General features: G+C 47.1%; 1 protein-coding gene across 1 annotated transcript in view; it reads right to left on the bottom strand.

Annotated features, from left to right (window-relative positions):
- Positions 1 to 7,413: 7,413 nt before the first annotated feature.
- Positions 7,414 to 25,872, bottom strand: part of STUB1 (STIP1 homology and U-box containing protein 1) — a 28,703-nt gene continuing 10,244 nt past the window's right edge. The window contains exons 2-7 of the mRNA XM_058156959.1: positions 22,075 to 22,273; positions 15,874 to 16,039; positions 15,244 to 15,334; positions 10,049 to 10,105; positions 9,767 to 9,883; positions 7,414 to 8,461 (exon numbers count right to left, since the gene is read on the bottom strand). Of these exons, the coding sequence (XP_058012942.1) occupies positions 8,336 to 8,461; positions 9,767 to 9,883; positions 10,049 to 10,105; positions 15,244 to 15,334; positions 15,874 to 16,039; positions 22,075 to 22,273 (756 nt within the window). The 3' untranslated portion in view covers positions 7,414 to 8,335. The remainder of the gene's footprint in view (positions 8,462 to 9,766; positions 9,884 to 10,048; positions 10,106 to 15,243; positions 15,335 to 15,873; positions 16,040 to 22,074; positions 22,274 to 25,872) is intronic.

Genomic DNA, 25,872 nt, shown 5'->3' with positions numbered 1-25,872 from the left:
CCTGGTAGACTTCAACTCCCAGAATCCCCCAGCCAGCAAAGCTGGGAGTTGAAGTCCACCAGGCTTAAAGTTCCCACGGTTGGAGACCCCTGGCCTAGGCAACTTCATGTGCAGTTCCCAACTATTATTTGTAAGGGCGATTATTCACCCTTCAGGTGAATCTTCATAGATGATTCAGGTTCAGCTAGACATTGCAGAGGTTCCCCACAGATACACTAAGACCCAACATTAGAGTAGCTGTCACAGTTGTGATGAAAATATTGGTCTTGAAGGCTTCAAGGCTTCGTCAGGTTTCCTTCCAAGTCGGAATGTGCCAAGCCAATGAGTCAACTTATCTTTTTCCTCCCCCATTATCGACCTTGAAGGCCATCTACAAAAGGACCAGCTTCTCAAAAATGATCCTCCAGAGGTTGCCAATCTACATTTCCATCTGCTCTTGACCTTGTTTTGGATTTCTGGACAGGGTGGCCGATTCCCATCTTCCTGTCCCAAACAGCTTTACTCAAAACCTCTGAGCATTATTTAGAATGGATTTTGATGGCCAATGGTATAACTGGTGAAAACCAACTACAGAGTCCCTGTTAGCATTAAGAAGCTGTAGAATGTTTTCCCTATATCTCTCTTCTTCTTGTGCCCTGTCCGTCATCGGACGTTGGCGATCATGTTGACGATCCTATTTTTATCAACAGCCGCATGAAAAAAGGTTTTGTCCCAAACCGGTCCTTTAGATTTGGAAGCCATGATGTTCTTCTTCTGCCTGGACCTCATTTGCCTTCAATCTTTCCCTGGAGGATTAAGTGAAGGATGCTGTATTTTTCTAGGTGTCACATCACATGTCCAATTATATTCTAACTTTCACTTCTTAATGGCTTTGATGATTTCCCTTGGCTTCCCCAGGCGGCTTATCACCTCCTCGTTTCTGATTTTGAAAACCCAGCTTATACGAAACAGCCGCCTGTAAATCCACATTTCAAATGCGTCTAGTCTCTTCAAGGGGCTTTCCGTCAGAGACCATAAAGGAGGGGTCCCCAATCCCCAGGCTGCAGTCCATTGCTGGGCCTTGAGCTGTTTGGAACCGGGCTGCAGAAGTGGCGGGCGAGCGCGGGCATACATCCCCACTGGCATTAGCAGGCGAGCGCATGTGCTCCATTTGCATGCATGGGGGCAGAGGTGGTTTTCAGCAGGTTCTGGCGAACCGGAAGTGGAAAATTTGAGTAGTTTGGAGAATAGAGATTTTACAGTATCCTTTCACTGGAGTGGGGTGGGAGAGGGGATTTTACAGTATCCTGCTGGAGTGGGGTGGGAATGGGGATTTTGCAGTATCCTTCCCCTGGAGTGGAGAGGGACTAGAGATTTTACAGTATCCTTCCGCTGGAGTGGGGAGGGACTAGAGATTTTACAGTATCCTTCCGCTGGAGCGGGGTGGGAATGGAGATTTTATAGTATCCTTCCCCTGAAGTGGGGTGGGAATGGGGATTTTACAGTAGCCTGCTGGAGTGGGGTGGGAATGGGGATTTTACAGTATACTTCCCCTGGAGTGGGGCGGGAATGGAGATTTTACAGTATCCTTCCCCTGCCACGCCCACCAAGCCATGCCACGCCCACAGAACCGGTAGTAAAAAATTTGGAATCCCACCACTGCATGGTAGATGTGCACGCTCACCCCTCGTGCAAATGGAGCTGCCTACATGGATCCCTGCCACGCGCACAGACCCGTCCCCTCTACCACCACCACCACCCGCCAACCCGCAAAGGCGGATAGGTTGGGGAACTCTTTGTCATAAGGGATCCGTTTCTAAAATTGGATTTCAACACAAGAGGCTGGCCCACTTCACGCTTCATTTTTCATCTGTATTCTTAGTATTTGGCTTTAATGTTAAGTCTTTTCTCAGTTTGTGGAATGGGTACGGGCAGTCCTCGACTTACAGCAGTTCGTTTAGTGACCGTTCAAAGTTACGACGGCACTGAAAAACGGTAACTCGCAGCTATTTTTCCTAGTTACCACCTTCGCAGCATCGCCATGACCGCGTGATCAAAATCCAGATGTTTTCATATTTACGATGCACGCCGTGTCCCGAGGGAGGGGTCACGTGACCCCCTTTTGCAACCTTCTGACTAGCAAAGTCCAATGGGGGGGGGGGGGAAGAAAGCCAGATTCACTTAACAACGGTGGCAAGACAAATCATAAAACGGAGCAAAACTCATTGAACAAATGTGTGGCTTAACAGAGATTTTGGGCTCAACGGCGGCCGTAAATCAAGGACTACTACCTATCAAAAAGGCGAATTCTTCATCCAGAATTGATACCCCCTAGATACCAGTGAAGGTATGGGAGAAAAGAGATAAACAAGGTAGAAATACAATTTGTTAGCAGAAGCATCGGACTCTTTAACCTGCAAAGCATTTTCTAACGGCTTGTCTCCAGCAGTTATGGGGTGGCTCCATCACGAGGTTTTAAAGAAAAGACTGGACAATGATTTGTCCAGAATGTTATAAGGCAGTGATGGCGAACCTTTTCGGCACCAAGTGCCCAATCCGGAATGGCTGTGCATGCATATGTGTGCGTGCCGGAGCACCGGAAACCCAAAGACCAGCTGGCTGGCGCGTGCCAGCCAGCTAGTCTTTGGGTTTTCCGCACGTCCATGTCCGCCCACCAGCCCATCTTTGTGCATACCGGAGCACCGGAAACACTAGCTGGCCGGCACACACATGCCTGTTTTGGGGCCTTTTTAGCTCTTATTGGGGCCGTTTTCAGGACGTTTTCAGGCTGTTTTGGGGCCATTTTTGTAGGCCATTTTAGGCTGTTTTTAGAGCCGTTTTGGGGCAAAAAACAGCCCAAAAAAGGGCAGGAAACAGCCCGAAAAATGGCCTGCTTTTGGCCTCCTTTTCAGGCCGTTTTCTAGTGCTCCGGCGCCCATGAAGACCAGCTGGCCAGCATGAATGCGCGTGCCAGAAACCCAAAGACAAGCTGGCAACGGCACACATGACCACAGAGAGGGCTCTGTGTGCCACCTCTGGCACGCATGCCGTAAGTTCACCACAGGAATGAAATGCTCCCAGTTCATTGGCACAGGCCTGGCTTTTCGGAGGTCATCTTTGGGAGGAAGGTGAGTGTACCAACGAGGCGTTGCCCTACAACAGGGGTGAAATGGTCCCGGTTCGGATCGGATTGCCCAATCCGGTAGCGATGGCGGCGGGTGGTTTGGATAACCGGTAGCAAAAATCCCTCCCCCCACCCCCGTCCCAGCTGAGCTGCAGGATCATCAGAGGTTGGTTTTTTTTTTACTTTTAAAAACATTTTTTCTTCCGCCGAAAAAAAAAAAAGGTTTTTTTTTAAACAAAAAAGCCTCTGATGATCGCGCGGCTCAGCTGGGATCGTCAGAACCCTTTAAAAGCATTTTTTCTACAACCTCTTCTGCTTGAGCAGGGGTTTGGACTAGAACAGAGGTCTCCGACCTTTCTACAGCAAAGCTGGCTGAGGGACTCTGAGAGTTGAAGTCCACAAGTCTTAAAGGGACCAAGGTTGGAGACCCCTGGTATAGGTCCCTTGCGTGAGCAGGGATTTAGACTAGATCGGGGGTCTCCAACCTTGGTCCCTTTAAGACTTGTAGGCAAAGCTGGCTGAGGGACTCTGGGAGTTGAAGTCCACAAAAAGGGACCAAGGTTGGAGAGCCCTGGACTAGAAGACCTCCAAAGTCCGTTCCAACTCTTATTCCGTTTTCTATATTATATTCTTTTCAACTAGGCTGCAATTCCTTATTGGTGAGGCAATGGCATTTTGGACATGCTCGGAGATAAATTCACCAGCCAAAGGAAGACAAGATCTACGAAGGCGACAGAAGGATCTCCAGGTGCCAGTAGAAGGTGGAGGTGTTGTTTTTTTCAATGAGGCACCCAGGCATCTTTCCCTCTTAAAATATTCAAAATGTTTTTATCATCGTTTCCTCGCAGGACAGTAATTTCCAGATTCTTTTTTCTCTCTTTCTCTCTCTCATCTCTTCCGAGAATCTTAATTGGAGAGCCGAACAATGCCATCGAAAAATAAAAGAGCAGGATCTGAGAGGAGCTGGGGAGGGCGGGGGGGAGAAAAGCCCGACGTTTGCAAAAAGTTAATTTGGTTTAATGCCTGCGTGGTCCCAATGCAGAGGGAAAAAATGGAACAGAGTGTCCCAGATAAGGAGCTGCTGTCACGTTGCAGGTGAGCCTTTCGCCCTGCAACGTTTGGCTGCGGGTGTTAAATGGAAGCGATAAAAGAGGTGCAAAAGAATTTTGGACTAGCGATAGCAATAGCACTTAGACTTCTATACCACCTCACTCTTCTATAAAAAGTGCTTTACAGTCCTCTCTAAGTGGTTTACAGAGTCAGCATCTTGTCTCCCCACCCTCGACAAGCTGGGTCCTAATTTTCACGACCTCGGAAGGGCGGAAAGCTGAGTCAACCTTGAGCCGGTCAGGATCGAACTGCTGGCAGTGGGCAGAGTTAACCTGCAATGGTTCATTTCAACCACAGCGCCACCACAGCTAATCAGCGAATGCGCTTAGACTTATATACCACTTCACAGTGCTTTTATAGCCCTCTCTAAGCAGTTTACAGAGTCAGCATTTTGCACCTCCAACAATCTGGGTCCTCATTTTACCCACCTCGGAAGGATGGAAGGCTGAGTCAATCTTTAGCCAGTCAGGATTGAACTCCAGACTGTGGGCAGACTCAGCCTGCAATATGACATTCTAACCACTGCGCCACCAGGGCTCCTATTGCAACAGCCAATCAACTACAGCCATAGCAGACTTATATACCGCTTCACGGTGCTTTTATAGCCCTCTCTAAGCGGTTTACAGAGTCAGCACATTGCCCCTAACAATCTGGGTCCTAATTTTACCCACCTCGGAAGGAGGGAAGGCCGAGTTCAACCTTGAGCTGGTCAGGATCGAACCACTGGCAGTGGGCAGTCTGCCCGCAATGCTTCATTCTAACCACTGCGCCACCACAGCTAATCAGCAATAGCGCTTAGACCAGGGCTATTAAACTCCTGGTAAGCAGGCGGATGCATCGTGTGCTGGCCATGCTTACACCCAGTTTAGCGAAGGGGGAAAATGTCCCGATACATCACGTGACACAGCTGTGACGTGAGTTTGACACCCCTGACTTAACACTTACATACCGCTTCACAGGGATTTACAGCCCTCTCTAAGCAGTTTAAAACAGTCGGCCTATTTCCCCCCAACAATTTAGGTCTTCACAAATGGCGGCCCCGTGGCCCCAGGATGCTGCAACCTGTTGTAAACACAGACCAGCTGGTCAGCACCTGAATTGTGATCGTGCGTTTATGGGTTTTGCTGCGACAAGTTGTGTGATCAACCGGTCACAGGTCACTCTCTTTTCAGTACCGTTATAACTTTGAACAGTCGCTAAATGAACGGTTGCAAGTCAAGGACTATCTCCAGCGGGCCCAGTGCTGAAAGGAGCAATAGATGCGGCAATACAGGTAGTCCTTGTCTTACAATAGTTCATATAGTGACCGAAGTTACAACGGTGCGGGAAAAAAAGGGACTTACGACTTTTTCACACATATGACGGTTGCAGCATTCCCAGGGTCCCGTGTTCTGTCCCCCCCCCCCAACCTCAGTCCGGGAGGCATGAGCAATGACTTAATTAGCCGGCAATTCAGTCCACGGCAGCTATCCACTCTGGCAGCAAACTAGCAAGCGTCTGCCAAGTTTCTCTGTTATCTTTTCTTGATGCCGGTGAGCCAACCAGGAAACCAGGAACAAACAGTACTTCAGCTCAAGTTCTCTCGAAGCAGTTGATTTGTTCGCCACGGAGTAGTATAGCAGCCCCTGCTGCTTTTATACTCTGGGGTGTGGCTCCGTGACTCAGCACTTCCTAGGCCTGCCCCACCCCTGCTTCTGTTGTTCCCGCCTCTCCTGTCTACGAAACCTAGGGTCCAACCAGGACTGATTGTCCTCAGCTGGATCTAGGAGCATTGCCTGGGTGGGGGCCGATACAGGAGACAGAGGCCTCGTTATTTCTTCTACCTGGCCTGCCTCTGGCTCCTGGAGCTGAGCCAGAGGGGCCGGCCCTGCAGAAGGGAGCCCTGACGGCCCTTCCCCCTCACTCTCTGAGTCACTCTCTGGCAGGGGGCCAGGCCCGGGGGGGGGGGGACCACAACATCACGTGATTTACACATTCAGACGCTTGGCAACTGGCTCACATTTGTGACGCTTGCAGTGTCCCGGGGTTACGTGACCCCACTCCTTTTGTGACCTTCCAAAGTTGACGGGGAAGCCGGAACTGTGTTACCGATTTAACAACACGGCAAGAAACGTCGTAAAAGGGGACAAAACTCACTTATCTGATTTCTCGCTTCGCAAGGTAAACTGTGGCCGTAAAGTCGAGGACTACCTGTAGATGGATATAAAAAAAAACCCAAACAAAACCAGCAGGCTGTTCTTCAGCTGATCACTGTATCTTTGCTTTGTTAGGCTTCCTGGCCGCTCCCACGCAAGTGTTTTACTTAATCAACATCACTCCTGTTGCAAAGAATTCAAAAAAAAAAAATAATAATTCCAGAAAGGACATAAGGCCATGATGACGAACCTATGGCACACATGCCAGAGGTGGCACACAGAGCCCTCTCTGCGGGCACGTGCGCCATTACCAGCTGCTGTTCTAGTTTCTGGCGCACCAGCCAACTGGTCTTCATGGGCACCAGAAAACGGCCTGAAAAAGACCAAAAAACAGGCTGTTTTCAGGCCATTTTGGGGCTGTTTTCAGGCCATTTTGGGGCTGTTTTGGGCTATTTTCAGGCCATTTTTGGGCTGTTTTTTGGGGGGGGGCTGTTTTGGGCTATTTTCAGGCCATTTTTGAGCTGCTTTTTGGGCATTTTTGGGCTGTTTTCAGGCCATTTTGGGCTGTTTTCAGGCCATTCTTGAGGCTGTCTTCAGGCCATTTTTGAGGCTGTTTTTCAGGCCATTTTTGAGGCTGTTTTTTGGGCATTTTTGAAGCTGTTTTTTGGGCATCTTTGGGCTGTTTTCAGGCCATTTTGGGGGTTGTTTTTTGGCCATTTTTGAGGCTGTTTTTTGGGCATTTTTGAAGCTGTTTTTTGGGCATCTTTGGGCAGTTTTCAGGCCATTTTGGGGGTTGTTTTTTGGCCGTTTTCAGATCATTTTTCAGGCTGGTTTTTGGGCGTTTTCAGGCTGGTTTTTGGGCATTTTCGGCCTGGTATATGCGTGTGCACTGGCCAGCTGGTCTTCGGGTTTCCGGCATATGTACATGCACACGCGTTCTGGTTTGGGCACTTGGTGCCAAAAAGGTTCACTATCACTGACATAGCTCGATTTTCCTATTTTTCTTCCCTGAGAGGGAAAACTCCCGATCGGTGGGTTCCAAATAAAACTGCAAAATTATGCTAGGATGATTGAAGTGGGGAGGAGGGGGAGGAGTTTAATTCAAAACCAACCCGAAAACATAAAACTTTTTTGAATACTATAATAGTAAAAACAAACAACCTAGAATGGAACCACGGAGCTCCGCTCTCTCTCTCTATCTCAATACAATTTTTCTGCCAACCGGTTCTCCCGATTCTGGTCCGCTTTGAGAAAAGAAGAAATAAGGAACCGTCTCTTTCCGCCCCTCCCTGATGCGCCCCCAAATCGGTGGCCGTTTATTTACAGAGAAGCTGATGCAGAACTTCGTTCGGGCTCTTCTGAACAGGCAGGAAAATGGGAGGTTGAGAAGGAAAAACTTTGTACAGATAGAGACCAGGAGAAGAAGCAAAGGCTGGAGGGGTCTCCCGGAAGGTAGGTGGGTGGGTGGGTGGGTGGGTAGGTTGGATCCAGTCTTTGCTCCACGGAGAGGCCAGGTCCTTTGCTGGGGCCGACGGCGTGGGGAAGAAGGCGTGCCGAGCAAGGGGGCGAAGGGATCTGGGTGGAAGTGGGAAGGGGCTAACGGTGTGCTACCAAAGTCAGACGGGCTTGGGGTAAAGTGGCCCTTACAAAGCCCGGGAAAAGGTTAACTCGCCGAGCCTTGAGCTTCTGTGATGGGAACCTCTTCCAACCTGTCTTGATCAAGGCTGAGGTCTCCTTGTTGCCCGGAAGGAGATCCGGTTCAGAAGACCATGAAAGCCACGGAGCTACCCTGCCCTCCTGCCTGCTGGAGGAAGGAAGGGGAGCCGACCTCAACTCGGCTGAACCAGGCGGGCGAAGAAAGGGGGAAGATGCTAAGGCATGGGGGTGGCCCAGCGGGCAGTCTGGCACGGTCCGGAGGGGTGGTGGTGGTCCTTCTTGGTCGTCGTAGCAGCTGGAGGTGTCCAGGAGCGTTCCCGTCCTTCGGAGGTCAGTAATCTTCCACCCAGCCGTTTTCGGATATGAAGGCGTCGATCACCTCTTTCATGGCCAGGTTTGGGATCAGCTGGTCCTGGGTCAGCGGGCTTCGAGTGACGGGGTCAAAGTGGCCGACCCGCTAGGGAGGATATAGAAGAGGAGGTTACGGGGGGCAGGGGGGTGGGTGGGTAAGAGAAGCCGGAGTAGTAGATTATTTTCAGGCGAGGGATGGCCTCAATAACCATAGCAAGGCCAGGAGGAAATCCAAACCATATTCCACCGAAAGTTTAAAGGCGGTTAAAGACAATGCATCACGCTGCCTGGGGAATTCTGGGAGTTGAAGTCCATACATCTTGAGAAGCCCTGTTCTAACCCCAGGTGGGACCAATAAATTGCTTAGGAAATCCAGCTTGAAAGATGGAAAAACTACTCGGCCACAGAAAGCCTCAAATCCGTCATCATTTGCATCACTCAAGTACACACACACACACACACACACACACACACACACACACACACACACTGCAGCCCCCAGCCTCTTTCCTTAACCCTCAAAAAAGGCTGTCGATCCTTAAGGACCTCGTTCTTATTATTTTTATTTATAAAGTGGATCGGCCACCCAATTTTTCCCTAAGATAACTCTGGGCAGCTTCTCCACCTTTAGATGAAGCTAAGAAGGCCAAGGAAAGATCTCTGGCCACAATGTTGTGGCCCGCCAGTGGAGCTGGCAGTAGATTCGGACAGTAAGGAGGTTGGGGAGGAACATGGGCCAGTCCTGGAGTCTGGGGAAGACTCTGGTGAAGGCTCTGCATTGGAGGCGGAGAGGGGGCCAGGGCCGTCTGACAGTTGTCAGCTGCCTTCGGAGTCAGACATCAGTGAAGCAGATGAACAGATGGAGCCTGTTCCCAGTGTTCGCATGCGCTGAGTTGCCAGACGAAGGGAACAGCTAAGGAACAAGGGTCGACTTGGGAGTAAGGCCACAGGTGGACGATGAAGGGCCTCTCCCATGGGGAATAAAAGAGGAGCGAAAGGGGAGTGGAGTTTGCAGGAGACAATTAATTCGCTTAATTGGTTTGTGACTCTCCGAGACTCCTTGCCAAGTTTTGAAGATATCAGCCTGGCAGCTCTCCAAGCCAGATAAAGTCTGCGACTGTAAATTCTCCCTTGAAAGACTTTGCTGAAGGTGAATGAGAGGAAATCACAGTCACTTAATCAAAAAGGGTTTTTTTGCTGAGACAAGGAGTCTGATTCATGCTTTTGGGAAGCCTTGGTCAGAACACACAAGATCTTGCGGTCAGAGATCTATATTTATTCTGAACCAGGCTTTGGCCCTATGAACCAACTCCAGATCTGGGATTCTCACGGCCTTGTTGACTCATCCTGACATTATTCCATGATTTGGGATTCCTATTTCTCCTCTAGGGAGCCAACCTGCCTCGTTTACCTGCAGGTGCTCTTCGATGTCCTTCCGGTCGTAGGTGATCCCACTCGGCGTAATGCAAGGCTCCCGCATCAGTTCGAAGCTGATCTTCCCACATAGGTAATCGGGGATGTCCCGTTTCTGGCCACAAAGGAGAAAATATTACTCAGTATTCCTAACTCAGCATCAAGTTTCTAAGGATGGCTCAAGAGTACATTATTAGATTTCCATCCATCCATCCATCCATTCATCTGAGATGGGTGGCAAAATAAATCCAAATAGATTCAATACATAAATAAAACTCACCTTCCGCTTCTCGTCCACCTGGGAGAAGAGTTCGTCCATGTCTGCTAGATATTTTTCCTGAAAGAGAAATTGGACCTTTTAGTTATCATGAACATTAAAACAAAGAAGTCTTGGACGGCTTTTAAAGAGGAGTGAACAGATTCCTGGAGGTCTATCTCTCTAGAACAGTGGTTCTCAACCTTTATAGTGCTGTGACCCCTTTAATACAATTCCCCATGATGTGGCAACCCCAACCGTAAAATTATTTTCGTTTTGAATTTATCGCGCCTGAAGCCATATTGGCTAGCGATCTGAACTGCTTGCGATTGCCTTGAGGACGGAGGCATTAAAGCGGAGACTCCTCCCCTATTAAGTTTATGGCGCCTGAAGCCAGATCAGGCTAGCGATTGGGAGTGATTGCAGCTGGCTTGAGAGGGAGACATCAGAGCAAAGATTTCTCTCTTTTTTAATTGATCGCGCCTGAAGCCGAATCCGGCTAGCGATTTGAAGAGCCTGCAGCTGGCTTGTGGAGTCAACCATTGGAGCGCGATTCTTCGACTCGCAAGTATACTTCCCATATTTCCAATGGTCTTAGGCGACCTCTGGCAAATCGTCATTCGACCCCCAATGGAGTCCCGACCCACAGGTTGAGAACCACTGCTCTAGAAGAACCCATATTACCACTGGGCTGGGGGCCAAATATCCATTCTAGGGAGAGACCCCCCGCTTGCAAGCACCCAAATGGATGCCTGTAGTGATTCTTAGTCATCTAGGTCATGGTTGTCCCAAAGGTGCTTTTTCAGGAGGCAACTGGACTTCCTTGTGAAGACGTTTCACTTCTCCTCCAAGAAGCTTCTTCAGCTCTGACAGGACAGTGGGGAACAGAAGGATTTATATTCCTTGCAGAGAGCTGGGCATTTGCATCCTTTTTAAGGGTCATTGAGGCCACTTGGAGGTTTATCTGTGTCCTCAGGGTCACCTGAGTTAGTGCTCCTGGTTCCTGTAGTCTTCAATTTTCTCTCTGGAAATCCCTTCCTACTCCCACACCATTCCAAGGGTGTTCATCCCAAATTGTATAGCTAAAAGTCTGTAGAGATTCTCCGTCATCCAGGTCATGGTTTAGCTCATAAAATCATCCGTTGTAATATCCTTCCTGTCAATGACTTCTTTAGTTTGAATAACAATATCACAAGAGCTACCAACAGATTTAAACTCAATGTCAACCGCTCCAGTTTAGATTGCAGAAAACACGATTTCTGTAACAGAATTGTATATGCTTGGAATGCATTACCTGACTCTGTGGTTTCTTCTCATAACCCCAAAAGCTTTACCCAAAATCTATCCACGGTTGACCTCACCACTTTCCTAAGAGGACTCTAAGGGGCGTGCATAAGAGCACAAACGTGCTTACCGTTCCTGTCCTATTGTTTCTTCCCCTATATATATATATGCTTATACTACCTTGTTTCTCCTCATATATATATGTTTATATATTATATAATCTTTTGTGTTATGCTTGTTATGCTTGTGTATATTGTTATAAATAAATAAATAAATAAATAAATAAATAAATAAATAAATAAATAAATAAATAAATAGTTATCTCAAAGGTGTTTTTTTAGGAGGCAACTGGACTTTCTGGTTTTTTTATCTTTTGAAGACGTTTCGCTTTTCATCCAAGAAGCTTCTTCGGCTCTGGAAGATATCCTGTCAGAACTGAAAAAGCTTCTTGGATGAGAAGCGAAACATCTTCTAAAGAGAAAAAAAAACACAAGGAAGTCCAGTTGCCTCCTGAAAAAAAGGACCTTTGGGACCCAAATAGCTTCCTTGAGAAGCAGCAGAGTCCTTTGGCTACGTAACAAGTGCGGTTGAATGGTTTCTGAGATATTCTTGGAGATGGAGGTCAGGAAGAACTTGCATGGCTTTAGAACGGTCAACCCAGATTAGAAAAAAGTCACCTCGAGAAAACTAGATCTCAACTCTATGGAGATAAGCTCTTCACAACAGAGTCCTGCCAACGTATTTGTGGTTTTCTTCTTCTCCCTCCGATACTCCAGGGAGTTAGAGAAGAGACAACCAAAGTCTCTTTCTCCCTCTTTTAAGATTTAAGGAATGTTTTTTCCGCCTCTGTTTTGATAATGGTTGGTGGATGTCTGCCTCAAGGCCTCTTCCTTTTCTCTCCAAGGACATCTCTGAACCAAAACACATCCCAAACTGCGTCTCCAGGAACAGACTAATCTCGGCAGCCTGAAGATAAGTGGACTTCAACGCCCCCAGAATTCTCCAGCCAGCGTGATGTCTTGCCTTTAAGGTCAAGGTTCCCCTCGCACATATGTGCTAGTCGTTCCCAACTCTACGGGGCGGTGCTCATCTCCGTTTCAAAGCTGAAGAGCCAGCGCTGTCCAAAGATGTCTCTGTGGTCATGTGGCCGGCATGACTCAACGCCAAAGGCGCACGAAATGCTGTTCCCACCAAAGGTGGTCCCTATTTTTCTACTTGCCTTTTTTACGTGCTTTCGAACTGCTAGGTTGGCAGAAGCTGGGACAGGTCACGGGAGCTCACCCTGTGACGCAGCGCTAGGGATTCAAACCGCTGAACTGCCGAACTTTTGATTGACAAATTCAGTTTTTTAGCCACCGCGCCACCGCGTCCCTTGATTTTCAATTTTTTTTCAATTCAATTCAAGTCTTTTGCCTTTAATTGACTTTAAACTTTCAATGGAATATTGTTTGGGGTTCTTCTTGGCCTCACTAAGATTATAGAGGCTACCTCTGGCTTGGGAGTTGAAGTCCACCTATCTTCAAGCTGCCAAGGTTGAGAAACAGCTGCTATAGACCCTCTTAGGCTAACTGAGGAGGAAAGCAATGCTGGTTTGTTGGGGAAAAACAAACACATTTTCCAATTAACATGTGTGGTTTTTTTAAAAAGGCACCTGCTTTTGCGAGTTGTGTCTAGCTTTGTTGGAAGAAGAGACAGCCAACTTGCTAACGTTGACGCCTTCTCATAAGGTCCACCTTTGGCCAACACAACACAAATGTCCATTCAAGGACAGGGAACATGGTCTGTGCACCCCACCAGGAGCCAGAGAAGATGCTCCACAGCTTGGCTTGCTTCTGACCAGTGATGAAAACTGAACTGGTTTACTACCGGTTCTGTGGCTGCGCATGTTGTGCCTCGCTCGCCAACCCCCCCCAGCCCCCCGCCGCAGCCGGGCCCCTCTTATCTCCTGCCGGATGCTGATAGTGCAGAAGAATGTCCTGGCATGCCTCCTGCCCCCAGCCCTGGCACCATGCCCAGACAAACCGAACAAACAAACCTCCCTCCGATAGCATGTGCGCCTGAAGCCAGCCACGAGCTGGGATTACCAACAGCTGGAGACGAAACGATGCAATGGATAGATCCACGCTTCCGGAAAATGGAGAGGCGACGTCAGCAAAAGGAAGGGAGGGGCAGGCCTGGATAAGTACTGAGTCATGGAGCCACACCCCATGGCCTGTATAAAGGATCTCTTTCTGGCATTCTTTGAGTCAGGCAAAGTCTAATCTGGATTGCTGAAGTCACACCTTGGATTCCTGCCTGCCCTGAGGACTCTGATAGGACTTTGGCAGAGCTGCAGAGGCACTCTTGATACGGACTTCCCCGACCCGGCCGTCAGAGGAGGAGTGGGACACGACAGCGCATGTGCTCTGCACATTTATTTATTTATTTATTTATTATTTAAATTTATATAATTTAAATTTATATAATTTATGTCGTGTCCCACTCCTCCACTGACGGCCGGGTCAGGGAAATCCGAATCAGGCTTGCCTCTGCAGCTCTGCCCAAAGTCCTAGCAAAGTCCTCAGAGCAGGCAGGAGACCAGTAAGTGACTTCAGCAGGATAAGTTCGACTTTTGCCTGACTCAGAGACTGCCAGAAAGCAGATCCTTTATATAGGCCATGGGGTGTGGCTCCATGACTCAGCACTCATTAAGGCCTGCCCCTCCCTTCCCTCTGTTGCCTCCGCCTCTCCAATCTTCTGATGCGAGGGTCACTCCAATCAGCTGTTGTTGGGAGTAAACCCTCCTCAGGCTCACCTGCTGTGGAGGAGGGGGAGGGGTCTAGCTGCTCCGTTTGCCTGGGCATGGAGTCAGGGCTGGGGCAGGGAGATGCTCCTTCTTCTGCAGTTTGTGTGGGCATGGAGCCAGGACTGGGGCCGGGAGGCATACATTCCTCAGTGTTCGGGAGCAGGTAAGAAGGCCCCGGCTGCTCTGAGGGCGGGCAAGACACAACAAACGCACACCATGCACCAAATGCGAGGTGCACCTGCAAACATGCAGTGCACGCCAAAGGGAGGCATGGGAAGGAAGGTAAGCAGAACAGTGTATGCAGGGGGGGTGATCAGCTGTGGCGCGGGATTGTTGGAACCTCTTTTTTTACTTTTTTTGAAGCATTTTTTTACTACCTATTTGGGCGAATAGGTAGTACAAAAAATGCTTTTAAAAGGTAAAAAAAAAGGCTCCGACGATCACAGCTGTGGCGCGGGATCATCGGAAGCTTTTTTTTATACTTTTAAAAGCATTTTGTTACTATCTATTCGGGCAAATAGGTTGTAAAAAATGTTTTTAAAAGGTTAAAAAAAAGGCTCTGACAATCGTGCGCCACAGCTGAGATCGTTGGAGCCTTTTTTTTTAACCTTTTAAAAGCATTTTTTACAACCTATTCCTACCATTCGGGCGGGAAAAGCAAGCAAGCTGGAAAGAAACGGCAATTGGGCAATTGAATAGGGGCCTCTGTGGCTCAGACTGCTAATGCAGTCTGTTATTAACAGCAGCCGCTTGCAATTACTGCAGGTTTTAGTCCCACCAGGCCCAAGGTTGACTCAGCCTTCCATCCTTTATAAGGTAGGTAAAATGAGGACCCAGATTGTTGGGGGGGCAATAAAAGTTGACTTTGTATATAAATATACAAATAGGATGAAGACTATTGCTAACATAGTGTAAGCCGCCCTGAGTCTTCGGAGATTGGCGGGATATAAATGCAAATTAAAAAAAAAATTGAATGGGCATGGGCAGTGGGGGGCAGGGATGTTTGCTACTGGTTCTCCAAACCACCTGCCGCCATCGCTACTGGATTGGCCGATCCGGTCCGAACTGGGAGCATTTCACCCCTGCTTCTGACCCTCATTCAATGCCATGGGGGGGGGGGGCAGGACAAAGGCCAACAAGGGGTCCTCACGTGTTTGGCTTTGATGTTGGCCAACTGTGCCCGACTCCGGTTTTCATCCATGTTCTCCTGCTCCTGGGCCCGTTGGCATTCGTCGAGTTCCCTGGAAGAGAAGCCAAGTGTGGGGAGGGTCAGGGGTGGAGAGGACATCTGGCTCACTCAGAAGAGGCGCTTCTTCTGTCATAGCGTCTTCTGCCCTTTGGAAAATCACTTCCGCCCCTCCCAGGAGTCCCCACGCAGCCCGTTTTGGATGCAGGTAAGGGCAGGGCGCACACGGAGGCTCGGGAAGGATGAAAAACGGGCCTACCAGAAGTTTGGGAAGGCTGGAAACAAGCCCGTTTCCGGCCTCCAGAGGGCCTCTGGAGCCTGGGGAGGCAGTTTTCACCCTCCCGAGGGCTCAAGAAAAGCCTCCGGAGCCTGGGGAGGGCAAAAAGCCCCCTCACCATCGTGCAGGAGGCCGACTAGGCCAAACCCACCATGGCCACGCCCACTTAGCAACCAGGCAGAGAACCCCTTGCTAAAGTTTTTGAAGCCCACCCCTGGTCTTCTCCCACCTAGAACTAGATCCACGCCTTCTCCCAGAGTCTTTCCATCCACGCCCACTGATCCTCTTTCTCCCCACCCCCCCCAGCCTCCGCCTACCTCTCCTTCTCCGCCATGATGAGCTTGGTGAGATAAGCGTGCAACTCGTTCTCCTGGTTGATCCGCTTCTCCTCAATGTTATTCCAACGTTTTTTCTTGGCGATGCGCAGGGCGCTCGGAATGTCGTCCCCGAAGTTCAGCCGCTGCTCTTTGGCTAAGTTGTGGGCTGAAAATGCAAAAAACAAAACAAAACGAAACAAACAAAACAAAACAAAACAAAAAAAAGCATGGATTGAACGCAATGCCAACAACAGGAGTGGAAAAACAAGTTCTCCGAAATCTAAATCTTTTGGCATCTCACCGCCCACTCTGCCTAGTCGTCTCACGTTCAGCTCAAGTCTCCAATCCCAGCTCCTTTTCGGTTTAGAATAGAATAGAATAGAATAGAATTTTTTATTGGCCAAGTGTGATTGGACACACAAGGAATTTGTCTTTGGTGCATATGCTCTCAGGGTACATAAAAGAAAAGCAAAAAAAATACCTTCATCAAAGGTACAACATTTACAACACAAATGATGGTCATAGGTTGCAATTTAACCCTAATGATAGCAACAAAAAGTTACAGTCATACAGTCATAAGTGGAAAGAGATTGGTGATGGGAATGATGAGAAGATTAATAGTAGTGCAGATTCAGTAAATAGTCTGACAGTGTTGAGGGAATTATTTGTTTAGCAGAGTGATGGCCTTCGGGAAAAAACTGTTCTTGTGTCTAGTTGTTCTGGTGTGCAGTGCTCTATAACGTCGTTTTGAGGATAGGAGTTGAAACAGTTTATGTCCAGGATGTGAGGGGTCTGTTTAGGCTACTCTCCCGGTCTGACGTGTCCCAGAGGGGAACTACAGCTCCCATGTGCCCCAGCCAGCTTATGACTATCCAACCCGTCTTGGGGCAAGCAGGGTCGGGAAGAAGGAAACACATAAGCAGCTGTGTGAGTCAGACGGGTGTACAAAATCCACAAAGTTCCAAATTTTGCCCTTCAAGGAATTGCCTCCTCTTCTCCCGAGGTCTTCTGAACGGTCTTTGGAAAAGGGTTTTCGGCAACCAAGAATCAGGGTTTGAGAGAGGGTTGGGTTTTTTTTGGGGGGGGGGTTGGAATGAAAAGCAGCGTTGAGAATTTAGAGTCCATCAAATTGGAATTTGGAAAGTGAATATGTAAAGCGTTGTACGATTCAGCGGGCAAGGAACTTTGGATATAATGGAAGAATATGTGGATGAAAGGTTTAAAAATTTCCCTACATTTAAAGAATTTAAAAGAAAATGTTTATTTAAAGAATTTAAAAGAAAATGTTTATAAATATTGTCCAAAGGTCTCTCTCTCTCTCTCTCTCTCTCTCAGTCTCTCTCTCAGTCTCAGTCTCTGTCTCTCTCTCAGTCTCTCTCTGTCTCTCTTGGTCTCTCTCTCTCTGTCTGTCTCAGTCTCTCTCTCTCTCTCAGTCTCTCTTGGTCTCTCTCTCTCTCTCTCTCAGTCTCTCTTGGTCTCTCTCTCTCTCTCTCAGTCTCTCTCTCTGTGTCTGTGTCTCTCTCTGTCTCTTGCTCTCTCAGTCTCTCTTGGTCTCTCTCTCTGTCTCAGTCTCTGTCTCAGTCTGTCTCAGTCTCAGTCTCTCTCTCAGTCTTCTCTCTCTCTTGGTCTCTCCCTCTCTGTGTGTGTCTCTCTGTCTTTCTCTGTCTCTATCTTTTGCTCTCTCAGTCTCTCTTGGTCTCTCTCTCTCTCGGTCTCCTCTCTCTCTCAGTCTGTCTCTGTCTCTCTCTTGGTCTCTGTCTCTCTCTCAGTCTCTGTCTCTCTCTCTGTCTCTCTCTCTCTCTTGGTCTCTCCCTCTCTGTGTGTGTCTCTCTGTCTCTGTCTCTTGCTCTCTCAGTCTCTCTTGGTCTCTCTCTCTCTCGGTCTCTCTCTCTCTCTCAGTCTCTGTCTCTCTCTTGGTCTCTGTCTCTCTCTCAGTCTCTCTTTCTCTCCCTCTCTGTCTCTCTCTCTCTCTCCCTCCCTCTCCCTCTCTCTGTATCTCTCTGTTTCTCAATCTGTCTCTTGGTCTCTCTCTGTCTGTCTCTCTGTCTCAGTCTCTCTCTCCCCCCCCCCCGCCCCGCTTCTGGGAGGATGTTTTGAAGTATTTCTAGCAGGACTACCAGATTCTATAACAGCTTTGTTCCCTATATGCCATCTGTCTGGTAAATTTGCAAGATTCGTTTTTCTACGCCACGTACAGGTATATATCTGAACTAGACTGTGTTGTTTCGCCGTGTCATTTAATATATGTGGGTGTACGCGTATTTATTTATGTTGTCATGTTTATGTAGCGTATCTTGGAGGTGGTGACCCTTTGAGAGTCTATATGCAACGAAAGTTCATTTTAATGTATGTCGATCGTACATTCAAGGTGACGATAAAGTTATTGTATTTTGCACCTAACCAACTTTCCACAATGTTTTTAATGAGAACGGTAACTTTTGAGCAGCTGCACAAAAAACAGAGAAACGCGGACCATCCTGGAGGGTCCAGGGGTGTTACGAACAATGCAAGCTAATCCCTCGCCCATTCTTTTTGGCTGCGGGTTGCTGACTCGTTTTTAAAGCGCATTTCCAAATCAGCCAGAATCTGTAACCGTGGTTGGCCCTAACATACCACTCTAATCAAAGCAAGTCGTCAGAACACATTTTCCAATTAACGTGGTTTTTTTTTTTTAAAAAAAGAAAAGCATCTGTTTTTGCGAATTGCATCTAGTTTTGTTGGAAGAAGAGACAGCCAACTTGCTAACGTTGACGCCTTCTCATAAGGTCCACCTTTGGCCAACGCAACACAAATGACGCCCATTCAAGGACAGGGAACATGGTCTGTGCACCCCACCAGGGGGCCAGAGAAGATGCTCCACAGCTTGGCTTGCTTCTGACCCTCATTCAATGCCATGGAGGGGCAGCACAAAGGCCAACAAGGGGTCCCTCACGTGTTTTGCTTTGATGTTGGGCAACTTTGCCCGGCTTCGATCCGGAACTTGGATCCTGCAGGAGTAATTGGCGTAACCCAAATAAGCATATATATTTTTTCTGAACCCAAAACTAGACTACAAGACCCTAAGACAGGGGTGAAATCCAGCAGGTTCTGACAGGTTCTGGAGAACCAATAGCGGAAATTTTGAGTAGAACCAGCAAATACCACCTCTGGCTGGCCCCAAAGTGGGGTGGGAATGAGGATTTTGTAGTATCCTTCCCCTGGAGTGGGGAGGCAATGGAGATTCTGCAGTATCCTTCCCCTGGAGTGGGGAGGGAATGGAGATTTTGCAGTATCCTTCCCCGCCATGCCCACCAAGCCACACCCACAGAATTGTAGTAAAAAAATTTGGATTTCACCACTGCCCTAGGGACAGTATTCCCCAACTTTAACCATTTTAAAATGGGTGGATTTCAAATTCCAAAATACCCCAGGCAGCCTTCCCTAATCTCAATTTTAACTCACTTTTTTCTGATTTGTCTCACCTCACACCCCCCAAAAAGATGCTTTCTCGTCATTACCATGTTTTATATTTTTTGAACCCTAAAATAAGCACTTGGACTTATTGCCATGCGCTCAAATGCCCGATTGGGCTTATTATCAGGGGATGTTTTATTCTGGGGGAAACAGGGTACTTAGGAAATCTGTTTCCAATCTTAATTTTGATAGACTAGCCTCTCTTGATTTTACTGTACATTAATTAAAGGGTGGAAGAACATAAAATATAAAATATACTTGTAATTAAAGGGGATGGGACTCCTTTTAATTGACTGCAATATTTTAATTGGCTTTTTACATCACTTTGTTATTGCCGTTTTAATATCTCCGGCTACATCAACTGAATGTTTCTTTCAACTTTATGTTACTTTTGGAGGGAAAATCAGCTTCCAAATGAATAGTAATAATAATAATAATAACAACAACAGAGTTGGAAGGGACCTTGGAGGCCTTCTAGTCCAACCCCCTGCCCAGGCAGGAAACCCTACACCATTTCAGACAAATGGTTATCCAACATTTTCTTAAAAATTTCCAGTGTTGGAGCATTCACAACTTCTGCAGGCAAGTTGTTCCACTTATTAATTGTTCTAACTGTCAGGAAATTTCTCCTTAGTTCTAAGTTGCTTCTCTCTTTGATTAGTTTCCACCCATTGCTTCTTGTCCTATCCTCAAGTGCTTTGGAGAATAGTTTGACTCCCTCTTCTTTGTGGCAGCCCCTGAGATATTGAAATATATTGCTATCATGTCTCCCGTAGTCCTTTTCATTAAAGTAGACATGCCCAGTTCCTGCAACCGTTCTTCATATGTTTTAGCCTCCCGTTCCCTAATCACCTTTGTTGCTCTTCTCTGCACTCTTTCTAGAGTCTCCACATCTTTTTTACATCGTGGCAACCAAAACTGAATGCAATATTCCACGTGTGGCCGTACCAAGGCCTTATAAAGTGGTATTAACACTTCACGTGATCTTGATTCTATCCCTCTGTTTATGCAGCCTGGAACTGTGTTGGCTTTTTTGGCTGTTGGGACTGTTTCACAAACGGAGACATAAGGAATGTGACCTCGTAGCTGATAGCAGCTTGTGGTAAGTTTTATCGGAACATTCTCATACCAGCCCCTGAATCTCGAGATGTCAATATTTCTTTTAGCTAAGACCATTGTTCTCTGTGGATAACAGAAGGCCAGGAAGTGAGGTCTATTACGACTTCTAAATATGTATGCAGGCACCACTTTCTCATCCTTTCTGAAATGTATAAAGATGAGTGTGCATCCCTTTGACTTTTGGGGGGGTGCCTCCCATTATTTTGGGGGAGGGCACCCCCTCCAGTGCAGACTGTTAAATGATAAATACTGCAGTGAGTCTTGATTACTTGTTTTGGGTCCTGCGTTTTGATGCCCCTCTTTTTCAATTCCTTTAATCTCTTAATAATAAAAGATAAATAATGAATACACCTTTCCCCCTCCCCACCAGTACAAAATTGTCTTTTGTACTCATTATTATTTTTATTTCCTATCACTATCATTTCAAGCAAGCCAATTAGCGTATAAAATGAAAGCAAACTCCAGTCACTGATAGCTCTGAATTGCCTCTGGACAGGATGGGCAGTGTTCAAATCAATTGATCGATCCATCAATCAAGAAGTATGAAACATTGGAAAGAAAAATTATGTGTGTGTGTACATGTATATAGGTTTTGGCATATTCGGGTCTTTTCCCATGTAAGGTTGAAAGTATCTAGGCAACGTTTCGACGAGGTCTCACTCGGCATCTTCAGGCTGGAGTTTTTAGCTTCGTGCTTATGTGAGCAAAGTGTGGTATATGTATATGTATGTGTGTGTGTGTGTGTGTGTGTGTGTGTGTATATATGCACATATACATACATATACCACGTATATATATATATAGGTCTTTGGTTGTTCGGGTTTTCTCCCGTGTAAAATTGGAAGTGTCTTGGCGACGTTTCGACGAAGTCTCATTCGTCATCTTCAGGCTTCAGCTTCGTGCTTCTGGGAGCAATGTGTGATCGCAACTGTTTCTTCCTTTTAAAACACCCGTGAAAACCTCAGAAAACAAATATATATATATATATATATATATAAGAGCAAACTCTGCTCCCTTCTAGCACTGATAATATTACTTAGTTAGGTAATGAACTGTCTGCAAGGAAACAACCACACTCAGAAAAACACTAAGGAACCCATAGTCCTTCTCCTGTTCCTCTTTCTTGTCCAAAAACCACACTCCCTCCTAACCCTGATGACGTTACCTAGTCAGGTAATGAAACGTCTTGCAAGAAAACCACCAAGCTCAGAGAGCACCGAGGATTTCGCAGCTCAACCCCGAGCTATAAAAATATTCTCTTCTTCCCCCTAATACTTCATTCAGACGCTATTCGTACGACCCTTTCCTAATATTTATGACCGCACTGTATCCGTTCCTTGACCCCCATCATTTTTAAACGTTGCCAACGCATTTGCTTCTGATGCTAGAAATCAGAAGAGAGACCATTTACAGTTCAGAGGCCAGGATTATAAAAATTTCCAGCTGAGTTTATGAATATACAGTTAAGAGCAGAGTTTCTCAACCCTGGCAGCTTTTAAGAGGTGTGGATTTCCCCAGCCAGCCGGGGAATTCTGGGTGTCGAAGTCCACACCTCTTCAAGTTGCCGGAGTTGAGACATAAGATGCCCAGAGATCTCCCCCCACCCCCCACCCCCTCCCGCCCGCTCACCTCTTTGAAGGTTAGCAATGGCCTCGTCGTAATTCTCCATCTCCAGCTGACACTGTCCCAGGAAGAAATGGGCCTTCACTGACTGGCCGTCCAACTCCAAGGCGTGCTTGCAGTCAGCTAGAGCTTTGTCGTGCTGTTGCATTTTTAGGTAACATAAGGCGCGGTTGGTGTAGTAGACGGCGACCAAGGGATTGCGGTTCTGCAAGGGGGGCGGGGGGGGGAGAGAAAGTGGTAGCAGGAGATTCAGGATTTATTTATTTTATTTATTTTATTTATTTATTTATTTGATTTTTATACCGCCCTTCTCCCGAAGGACTCAGGGCGGTGTACAGGCAAAAATAAAACAGATAATACAATATACAATTTAAAAAGCAGATTAAAAAACTTATTTTAAAATTAGCCTGATAGGTTAAAATATACTAGACTAAAAAAACCCCATTTAAAGTTAATTAATAAAAATTTAAAATTAATAAAATTCAATTCAAGCCAGCCCCGCACGAATAAAAAGATGCGTCTTCAGTTCGCGACGGAAAGTCCGAAGGTCAGGTATTTGGCGTAAACCCCGGGGGAAGTTCGTTCCAGAGTGTGGGAGCCCCCACTGAGAAGGCCCTTCCCCTGGGGGCCGCCAGCCGACATTGTTTGGCGGACGGCACCCTGAGAAGTCCCTCTCTGTGAGAGCGTACGGGTCGGTGGGAGGCATGTGGTAACAGCAGGCGGTCCCGTAAGTACCCAGGCCCTAAGCCATGGAGCGCTTTAAAGGTCATAACCAACACTTTAAAGTGCACTCGGAAGGCCACAGGCAGCCAGTGCAGTCTGCGCAGGAGCGGTGTTACGTGGGAGCTACGCATAGCTCCCTCTATCACCCGCGCAGCTGCATTCTGGACTAGCTGAAGCCTCCGAGTGCACTTCAAGGGGAGCCCCATGTAGAGAGCATTACAATAATCCAAGGATACCGAGGATACCAATCGAAGAGAACCTAGACCAGCCAGAGTTGAACGGTGGAGCCCTCGGGGCTCCCCTGAGCTTGGCGGTTTTCTCGCAAGACTCTTGCACACAAAATGAGAGCGAGCCCCCACTCCCTTCTAGCACTGATGCTGTTACCTACTTGGGTAATGAAATGTCTGCGAGAAAACAACCAAGCGCAGAGAGTACCAAAGACCCCATAGTCCTCCTCTTCCTCTCCTTTGCCTTCTCCCCTTACTCCTCCTCCTCCACGCCACAAACCCCACTCCTTTCTAACACTGATGTTGTTATCTAGTTTGTTTGTTTTTTTTACATTTATATCCCGCCCTTCTCCGAAGACTCAGGGCGGCTTACAGTGTGTAAGGCAATAGTCTCATTCTATTTGTATATTTACAAAGTCAACTTATTGCCCCCCCCCAACAATCTGGGTCCTCATTTTACCTACCTTATAAAGGATGGAAGGCTGAGTCAACCTCGGGCCTGGTGGGACTAGAACCTGCAGTAATTGCAGACTACTGTGTTTCTAATAACAGGCTCCTTACAGCCTGAGCTATTCCGGCCCGGTTGGGTAATGAAATCTCTGCCAGAAAACAACCGAGTTCAGAGAGTACCAAGAATTCCCAGGTTCTCCTCCTCCTCTCCTCCTCCTCCCTCTTTTCCTCTTTCTCCTCTGCTCTGCAAACCACGCTCCTTCCTAGCAATGATGTCGTCATCTAGTTGGGTCATGAAACGTCTGCAAGAAAACAACCAAGCTCAGAGACCACCAAGGACCCCACAGATTGAAGATAGTTGTCTGAAACGCTACGCTTAAGTTTACAAAAATCCTCCTACTCCAACGATCTGCACTGAGTCTCTAAAACAAAATAGCCTCCAGGTAGGATAATAACGCGGAGGTGAAACCCTCGTGGAGAAACAGGCAGTGCCAAGAGTTCGAGGCGAAAAGTCCCATTCCGCTGCCAGCAGTTTGGCAGTTCGAATCCCACCAGGCTCAAGGTTGACTCAGCCTTCCATCCTTCCGAGGTTAGTAAAATGGGGACCCAGATTGTTGGGGGCAAGAGGCTGACTCTGTAAACCGCTTAGAGAGGGCTGTAAAGCACTGTGAAGCGCTATATAAGTCTAAGTGCTATTGCTATTTTCTTTCCTTCCTTCCTTCCTTCCTTCCTTCCTTCCTTCCTTCCTTCCTTCCTTCCTTCCTTCCTTCCTTCCTTCTATCCATCCATCCATGGTGCACAGTGGTTAAAATGCAGTATTGCAGGTTAGCTCTGCTCACTGTCAGGAGTTTGATCCTGACTGGCTGAAGGTTAACTCAGCCTTCCATCCTCCCGAAGTGGGTAAAATGAGCAGCCAGATTGTTGGGGGCCATAGGCTGACTCTGTAAACCACTTAGAGAGGGCTGTAAAGCACTGTGAAGCCGTATATAAGTCTAAGTATTATTGCTATTGCCACTGCTCTTTCAGAAAGTAAGTTTCTGGGTAACCAGAGCGGAGGGCCAAATTTCAGTCGTTAAGTGAAACACCTGTTACGTGAACGCTGAGCCATTTTACGACCTTCTTTACCACAGCTGTTAAACGAATCACTGGCGTTGTTAAGTTAGTAACGTGGCTGTTAAATGAATCGGGCTTCCCCCGTTGCCTTCGATTGACGGAAGGTCGCAAAAGGAGGATCGCGTGACCCCGGGACACTTCAACGGTCATAAATATGAGTCAGTGGCCAAGTATTCTGAGTTTGGGTCACATGACCGTGGGGAACGCAGCAACAGTCGTTAAAGTGTGAAAAACGGTCATTAAAAAAATCCTTTTTTTTCCAAGTCTGTAGTAACTTCAAACGGTCACTAAACGAACTGCTGTACGTCGAGGACTATCTTGTACTGGAAACAGGTAGTTTTAAGGACCCCAACATATCTGAGCCGGGCATGATCCCAGTTCTTAAGCCGAAGGAATTAAAAAAATAATAATTGCAAAATAAAAGCAGCAAACATATCCTTAAGCAATAGGCACAATTATTTTCCAAGCGTTCTAAAGAGTTTGTCCTACACACACACACACAAATATATTTCACAGTTAACCCTTGGAACAGGTCAGCTTTTTCCACGCTGTTGCTATTTAGTCTCTTTATGTCTTAATAGGAATTTTTTTAAAAAAATAGCAAAATAAAAGCAGCAAAGATATCCTTAAGCAGTAGGCACAATTATTTTCCAAAGAGTTTGTCCTACACACACACACAAATATATATTTCACAGTTAACCTTGCAACAGGTCAGCTTTTTCCACGCTGTTGCTGTTTAGTCTGTTTATGTCTTAACAGGAATAAAAAAAAATTGCAAAATAAAAGCAGCAAAAATATCCTTAAGCAGTAGGCATAATTATTTTCCAAGTGTTCCAAAGAGTTTGTCCTACACACACACACAAATATATCACATTTCACAGCTAACCCTTGCAACAGGCAAGCTTTTTCTAGGCTGTTGCTAAAGTCTCTTTATGTTTTAACTTTCTATCCCGCCACTCCAGTTGCAAAAGGTGTCTGGGCAGCCCTCCAGAGTTTACAAGCAAGACCTTAACACAACGTTACGCAAGTTGTCAAAATACTGTGGCCCTCAGGGAACAAATTATATAAAAGGCGACACATCCCCATCACACTTTTACAACCCCTGAAGAAGTTGCAATTTGCTGGGATATTGTCTTTCTAACGTTTTTTGGGGTTTTTTTTATGTTCAGGTGATCCTCGACTTATGACCGCAGCAACGGAGGCCGAAATTTCTGTTTTGTTTTGTAAGCAAATCGACACCTGTTAAATGAGTTCTGCCTTACCTTACGACCTTTCTGGCCCCCGGGTTGGG

The sequence above is a fragment of the Ahaetulla prasina genome, chromosome 14 (assembly GCF_028640845.1).
Source record: "Ahaetulla prasina isolate Xishuangbanna chromosome 14, ASM2864084v1, whole genome shotgun sequence".
Classification (NCBI taxonomy): Eukaryota; Metazoa; Chordata; class Lepidosauria; order Squamata; family Colubridae; genus Ahaetulla; species Ahaetulla prasina.
The sequence above is the reverse complement of the archived record's forward strand: the minus strand, read 5'-3'. Positions and strand labels throughout refer to the sequence as shown.